This window comes from Chiloscyllium plagiosum, unplaced genomic scaffold, assembly GCF_037043375.1.
Source record: "Chiloscyllium plagiosum isolate Xiang-an unplaced genomic scaffold, Cpla_swu_hap1 HiC_scaffold_13, whole genome shotgun sequence".
Classification (NCBI taxonomy): Eukaryota; Metazoa; Chordata; class Chondrichthyes; order Orectolobiformes; family Hemiscylliidae; genus Chiloscyllium; species Chiloscyllium plagiosum.
The window spans coordinates 41,617,860-41,624,999 of NW_028270151.1; the positions used below are offsets into that span (position 1 = coordinate 41,617,860).

Genomic DNA, 7,140 nt, shown 5'->3' on the forward strand with positions numbered 1-7,140 from the left:
ATCAATGGGAATCAAGGGGAAATTGTTCCACTGGTTGGAGTCATATATGGCACATAGCAAGATGGTTATGATTGTTGGAGATCAGTCACCTCAGTTCCAGGACATCTCTGCAGGAGTTCCTCAAGAGAGTGTCCTCGGCCCAAACATCTTCAGGTTCCCTCCATCATAAGATCAGAAGCGGGGATGTTCGTTGATGTTTGCACAATGTTCAGTACCATTCATGCCTCCTCAGTTACTGAAACAGTCCATGTTTACATGCAACAAGATCTGGACAATATCCAGTCATGAACTGACAAGTGTTAAGAAACATTTGCATCACACAAATGCCAGACAATGACCATCTTCAATAATCACCTCTTATCCCCCATTAACAGCCCGTGGGTTACCACTGGCCAGAAACTCAACTGGACTCACCATAAATACAGTGGCTACAAGAACAGGTCATGATCTGGGAGTACTGCAGCAAGCAACTCACATCCTGACTCCCCAAAACCTGTCCACCATCTACAAGGCACAAGTCAGGAGTGTGATGAAATAATTGGAAATAATCCCCACTTGACTGATCAAGTGTGGGTCCAACAACAGCAAGCTTGAAGCTATCCAAGACAAAGCAACAGGCTTGATTGGCAATATATCCACAAACATCCACTCTCAGCGGCCTCAGCATGTATTATCTCCAGATACACTGCCAAAATTCACCAAAGATCATTAGACAATATCGTCCAAACTCATGAACATTTCCACCTATAAAGACTAGGGCAGCAGGTACATGGGAACACCACCAACTGCATGTTCACCTCCAAGCTACTTACCATCCTGACCTCAAAATATAGCGCCATTCCTTCACTGTTGCTGGTTCAAAATCCTGGAACTCACTCCCTCAGGGCATTGTAGGTCTACCTATAGAACAGGGACTGCAATCATTCAAAAAGGCAGCTCACAACCACCTTCTCAACGGCAATTACAGCGGGCAATAATGCTGGCTAGCCAGTGATGCCCGTGGCCATCGAGAGAATAAATGGATAAATAGTAACGATTTTTAAATTTGGTGTTGATTGTTTTAATATTTATGATTTCAACTGAAGTCTCTTTCATTGCTGAGAACAAAATGGTGGCTTGCAGGTATCCTTTTGGGAGAACCAAACAAAGCCGTTCATAAATCAACTGATAAAGTGCTTCTTTTGATAGTTGATTAAGTTTTAATGATTGCAAGATTTGTCAGATGAATCTGTAACTTTGATTATTACTTTATATGAAGATAGTCTCATTGGAACAAGGATGACAGGGCATTATTGCATTCTTTAAATTTAATGATTTTTGTTCACTTTGATTCCATCAGTAAAAACCCAGAAACGTGAATGATTTAATATTGACTCTTAATGTAACATTCATGGGTGTAACATCTCATCCCAACTAACAGCTCTATGAATCATAAAATAGGAAAATGCCTGCTTTATCCATGGAAACTATAACATTGTTGCTGAAAGCAGTATTTTCAAAAAAATATAGTAACCCTTGGAGTACCATTATCACTTCTCATGCATGTGTCATGCTTTAACTTATTTATGTTTTTCTTCTGAGAGTTATTTTTGAGTATAAATAAATGCAGTCCTTATTCAACTTGTTCTATGTGATTTAGGTTGTAAAATTTTCTGTCATATGGATTAAGACAAGATATGGCATTCTACATGTTCCTCAGCAAACACATCATAAAATACAAAGAACAATTGTTAAGTGTGAACTTTGGTAATTTGGCAGAAAATAAAAATGTGACTCTCAACATCTAGGTGAAACCTTCTACAAATCAATAAAAAAAAAGACATGGAGGAAACCTTTGATGTCGTATTACTCACTGGTAGGGCCTGTCATAACTGGGAGAAAGTGAGGACTTCAGATGCTGGAGACACATTCCTGATGAAGAGCTTATGCTTAAAACATTGACTCTCCTGGTCCAGGATGCTGCCTGACTGGTTGTGCTTTATCAGCACCACACTTTATGACTCTATCACAAATGTCAACTGTGTAGCTTCTTATTTAGCTAATGATCAAAAATAACAAAGTTCCACAAGATAATCATTATACATTTTAATTTAAGATTTCCTAATGGCCAATCACCTTTATCTTTGGTTGAATACTCTAAATTGGAGGAACCTTCATATCCTGATAATATCATACATTTGATTTAATAATGAAGCTCTTTAATTGTAAAAGAATGTGCATAAGTTAATATTTGTAGGAACATATGCTCTATCACAGTGTTCAGAAAATGTCATGAAATGTTATGGAAACATTATTGTGTTAGAATCTTTGGATTGTGTTACTGGAAATTATGAATAAAGGTGAAATTTGTAGTGTTTTATTTTTACAGGTTTTTTTGATAATGCTGGCAATGGATGCATGGTGGACAGCTAACAAATGGCAAAACTGCCAACTGAATTGTGTAATTTGAAATGGAACATTAATGTAACAAAATTTGAATTGTAATGATGTCAGTTTTTTATTGCATTGTGCAACAGAGAAATAGTATACTTTGTCTATGAACTTAAATAACAAATTAGCTTGTGGAAATACACAACTAAATAATCTGAATGTGGCATATCTTGTAAGTACTTGCAACATTTTATGAAGCTATGTCAATATATTTAAAATTCATAATGGTGTATAAAATGGAGTATGAAAAGTCTCTATGTGATTGAAAAAATGTATGATATGCATAGAAAAATATTGCTGTGCTGAACGGTCATGTACTTTAATTTTAAAGATAATCTTTTTTTTGCCTGGATAAAGAATAAGGGATTTTCATTACAAGAATCTTTCTTTCACCAATTCAAATTTGTATGGTTATAAGGTAACATATTTCTATGCAAGAAGGAGGAAGTGCTGTTCCAGGAACTACAAATTGAAGATGTCCTCTACACTTGTAGACATTCTTAAGCAGAAATACCATGTAAAATTCCAAAATGTATCTGACAGAAAACATTTGAGGTGTTTCTGCCATATATTTTTTGTGTGAAATTGGTTAATGCACTTCTGTGTTTGCCCATATCACAAATATAAATCAGGATGTGTACCCTATATTTAGCTACTTCTGTTTTCTGAAATGAAGTTAAAATTTGATGTCTTGACACAAGGAAATGTTAGGTATGGATTGGAAAAAAAAGAGTAAAGTGCTTAAGACGTCACTCAAAAAAATCACAAAAAACAAGGTCATAAACTCTACTGAGTCTATCAAGTCAATAAAAAATTCTGACAGTGAGACTGAGAAAAGCATCTTTATTTTAAACTAAAACCAAAAACTGTTGATGATCACAGTGGGTCAGACAGCAACCATGGAGAGAAAGCAATCTAATGTTTCGAGTCTAAATGACTCTTCATCAGAGCTGAAGAGTCTAGACTACTGAGTCATCTTGACTCGAAATATTAGATTTCTTTCTATCCATGGATGCTGCCTGACCTGCTGTGATCTCCAGCACGTTTTGTTTTCAATTCAGATTCCAGCATCAGCAGTAATTTGCTTCTTCATTTTGAATTACTCAATTAACAAATATGAAACATAATGATCCTGGTGGAATTTATATCCTGTGTAGTATTGTTATATTGAATGCCTATTTTGAAACTACTCCATTACAGTCAAACAAGTGCAATTTTATTTTGCCTAGAATACAGATTTGTTTTTAAAAACCTGCTGCTGGTGATGCACGCTGTGTTTTTTGCTTTTATTAGCCTCTGGTCAGGTTATAAAGTCATAGAGTCATAGAGATGTACAGTATGGAAACAGACCCTTAGGTCCAACTTGTCCATGCCGACCAGATATCCTGAATTAATCTCGTCCTATTTGCCAGCTCTTGGCCCATATCCTTCTAAACCCTTCCTATTCATATATCCATTCAGATTCCTTTTAAATGTTGCAATTGTACCAGCCTTCATCACTTCCTCTGGTAGTTCACTTTATAAACACATACCCCCTCTGTGAAAACGTTGTCCCTTAGGTCCCTTTTAAATCATTCCCCCCTCACCCTAAACCAATGCCTTCTAGTTCTGGACTCCCCCACCCCAGGGAAAAGACCTTGTCTATTTACCCTGTCCTTGTTTCTCACGATTTTATAAACCTCAATATGGTCACCCCTCAGCCTCCGATGCTCCAGGGAAAACAGTCCCAGCCTATTCAGCCTCTCCCTATAGTTCAAATCCTCCAGCCAAGGTTAGCTTTTATATTCTGGTTTCAATCTAGCTGACCCCTGTCCCTCTCTGTGGATGCATAAAATCTGAATTGCACAAGACTCAACCTCCTGGTATATGGAGTTCGTCACACAGAAATGACTTTAAAATTTTGAAACTTGGCTTTTAATTTCTAAGAATACATAAGAGTTTGAAAAAAAACTTTTAAGATTTGAGTGTAGGGAAGGTTGTCAGATGTAAAGTTGTTTTCCAACTGATGCTTTCTCGATTGTTAATCTTAATTAGTGGAAAATATTCTTATTAATAGCCCTTCCATTTGATGAGTAATAGAAAAAGATGTAATTTCGGAACATTTGAGCAAGCTCTCCCCTCAAATTATTTAGAAAAGTCTGAAACCATTCTGATTCAGTCCTAGCCCATGTTAAATAGCATTGCAATTATAATCATTATTGTAATTGGCTAGAATGCTGGACGAAAAGCTGAATAATGGAGAGAAGATGGGTGTGAATAGGTCATCAGACTGGTGTTCTGTGAAGTTCCCATCTTGCTATTTTGAAAAAAGCGCGCTCAATAATACCGACTGTCGATCAATGGCAGATCTCTGTTGAGATACTTAGTGCAGGCTGAGATGCAAGTGACCAAAGGAAAAGAGGACCAGGTTTCTATTGAAATAATTCTGCTTGAATGAAAACAAATACTAAGAACATCGCGCTGAATTTAAACAAGCGCCGCAAAACACAACAAGAAATTACCACCATGGAGTATTTTCATGTATTGCACGGATTGTAATAAATAAGGAGGCTTCTCAGACTTTTGTGAAATGCAATTTAACACGTAACAGCTATTAGGACAAATGTTACAAACTTTGTGTTTCTTTCTCCTGCAGTTCACCCTCTCTTCAGTTTGTTACATAAATAAGATTTTTTTTATAAATATCTCTCTTTATAAACATATAAATAGTTTAAACATAAATACATTTATGCAGAAATGAAATTATCAATTTATAGTAGCGACAATTTACAGCTGCATTAGTTCCTACAACGTTTTCCTTCATGTTCTTTTCCACTAAAGACGCTGATGATGTAGTTCGTCGTACCGGGAATACGTATTGGCATCGTTTTCTTATTAAACGGTACTTTTACGGAGACAATAAGACGCATAGTAGGTTTCAGGGCCCATCATCAGCGCGGTGACCTGTTAAGAGAAATATACCGTTAGTGTGGCCGTCTGAGAGCGCAACTCTAGTTAACTGGGCCCTGTGCAAGTGGATATGTTTGGACTAAGTTCAGATCGAAGCAATAACCCCATCTGAAATGGATGAAAATATTCAGCAAAACTTACATTTCAAACTACACTCGGTTACGACCTCTAGGTTAGGTGTTGGAAACTTGCTAGTTAACAAAAACTGTCGAAAATTGTCGTGATATAACTAAAACGCTTTACGTTTTCCTGTTGCAATCACAGTTTAAGTGATTCTGAAAATAAAATCTTGGATTTCTCTGCTGCGAATTGAAGTCAGTGTTATGTCTAGCTACAGTAGAATCAACAGCAAATATGTAATGGAACGCAATAGGTAGGGTGGAGAGAACATTTCTTTTTCAGCTTTGGAGTTTCGTAAACTACTAGCAAAAAAAATCAAACGAATTGGTGTTTTGTTTTGTTGTAGCGAGCACTCACCGTCGCTAGGTGTCGTAGATCTAACAGCCCAGACCGCTCATCGCTCCTATTCTGTCCAGTTTGCGTCCAAAACAGCCCTTGGACGACCCTTTCTTATTGATTCCTCGGAACTTCCTTGGATTGTTGTAGTCGTTGAAAAGCCGCCGAGCCCAGGTGCTCTTTGACCTGGTGTCGGGGCTGAGGTCCCGTAAAAACCGGACCTTGGGATTCACAACTGCAGGGACATCTCTTTCCTCTGAGGAAAGGTACTCAGAGAATTCTTCATCTAATACATGTGCATGATCCTGTAAAGGGTAGCGGAAATAGACAATACATTAAATCAAGGTTTGTCTAAAGTAGTTCAATGACATTGCTTTCCATAATAAACATAGTAAACAGTATTGCATGTTTATACCCAAAATTTTCACCAAGACATAGTTGGAGTTGAACATGAGATCACATAACATCAGATAATCAGCGTATATCAACATAGCATGGCCATTCACAAAAAGGTATTCACATGCAATTCAATAATTGGTATATAGAGGTTGATACAATTGAATAAATGCATCTGTTTTAAAAACAAATTGCAATATCTTTTTAGGATGCTATTATTTGTAAACATTTTTTACAGTTGATTTAACACGGAACATACGAGTTATTACTTGCTTAATATTCAAATTAAAAGACAGCAAGAGTAGGCAATACGTTTCTACAGTTATTCTTTCTAGCCAATTTACTAGTGTAGTATTGGATTACACAAACATTTATGTATGCTCCCCAATTCGGATTCCCTATGACTTGTTGTCTTCACAATTATCATCAACTTACTGACTGTGAGCGAAACAAGGGGTTTGCTGCCGTCCTTGTGTGCAAAAGAACCAAGAATAGTCCAGAAACTAACATCCAAGCGATGTTCATCTTCGTTTGATTAGATGACCAATATTACGCCTAGATACAATAAAATGAAAATTCGTTGGTCACGTTCAGAGTTCTGTCTGCCTGTGGACCAACGCTCGTCTGTTGTTTTCTCAGCTCCTTTCAATCATTTTATAATGTGAAATTACGTCACCACGCGTCTCTTTTTGGAACTTTCTAAGGACAATCAGAGGAAGGAAAGCCCAGCCTTTTCTTCTTCCTTTACGAGTTTAGATCATCATCTTTCCCCTGCTGCTTCACTGCAAATTGCTGCCTTTAAAAATTGCAAGCTTTGATGATTCTCCAACAGTGGGTCTATAAGTAAATAATTAAATGTTGGCATCCAGCCAGTGGAAACACTGGCTATTTTACACTAAGAAGAAAGAA

At 37.1% G+C, this 7,140-nt stretch overlaps 1 protein-coding gene across 1 annotated transcript; it reads right to left on the reverse strand.

Moving 5' to 3' along the window:
- Positions 1–4,987: 4,987 nt before the first annotated feature.
- Positions 4,988–6,857, reverse strand: LOC122556310 (C-type natriuretic peptide 2-like). The gene is made up of 3 exons (XM_087993557.1): positions 6,667–6,857; positions 5,857–6,140; positions 4,988–5,373 (listed from the first exon to the last, which is right to left on the reverse strand). Exons 1-2 carry the CDS (start codon positions 6,754–6,756, stop codon positions 5,877–5,879), a joined length of 354 nt encoding a protein of 117 aa, XP_087849683.1. The 5' UTR covers positions 6,757–6,857; the 3' UTR covers positions 4,988–5,373; positions 5,857–5,876.
- Between the last annotated feature and the right edge of the window lie 283 nt (positions 6,858–7,140).

What these genes read in the sequence shown, in the direction of transcription:
- LOC122556310 (XM_087993557.1), bottom strand. Translation starts at nt 6,756, where the DNA reads ATGAACATCGCTTGGATGTTAGTTTCTGGACTATTCTTGGTTCTTTTG. An exon ending in CCTTGTTTCGCTCACAGTCA is followed by an intron (nt 6,141 to 6,666) that starts GTAAGTTGATGA and finishes TACCCTTTACAG; the next exon opens with GATCATGCACATGTATTAGA.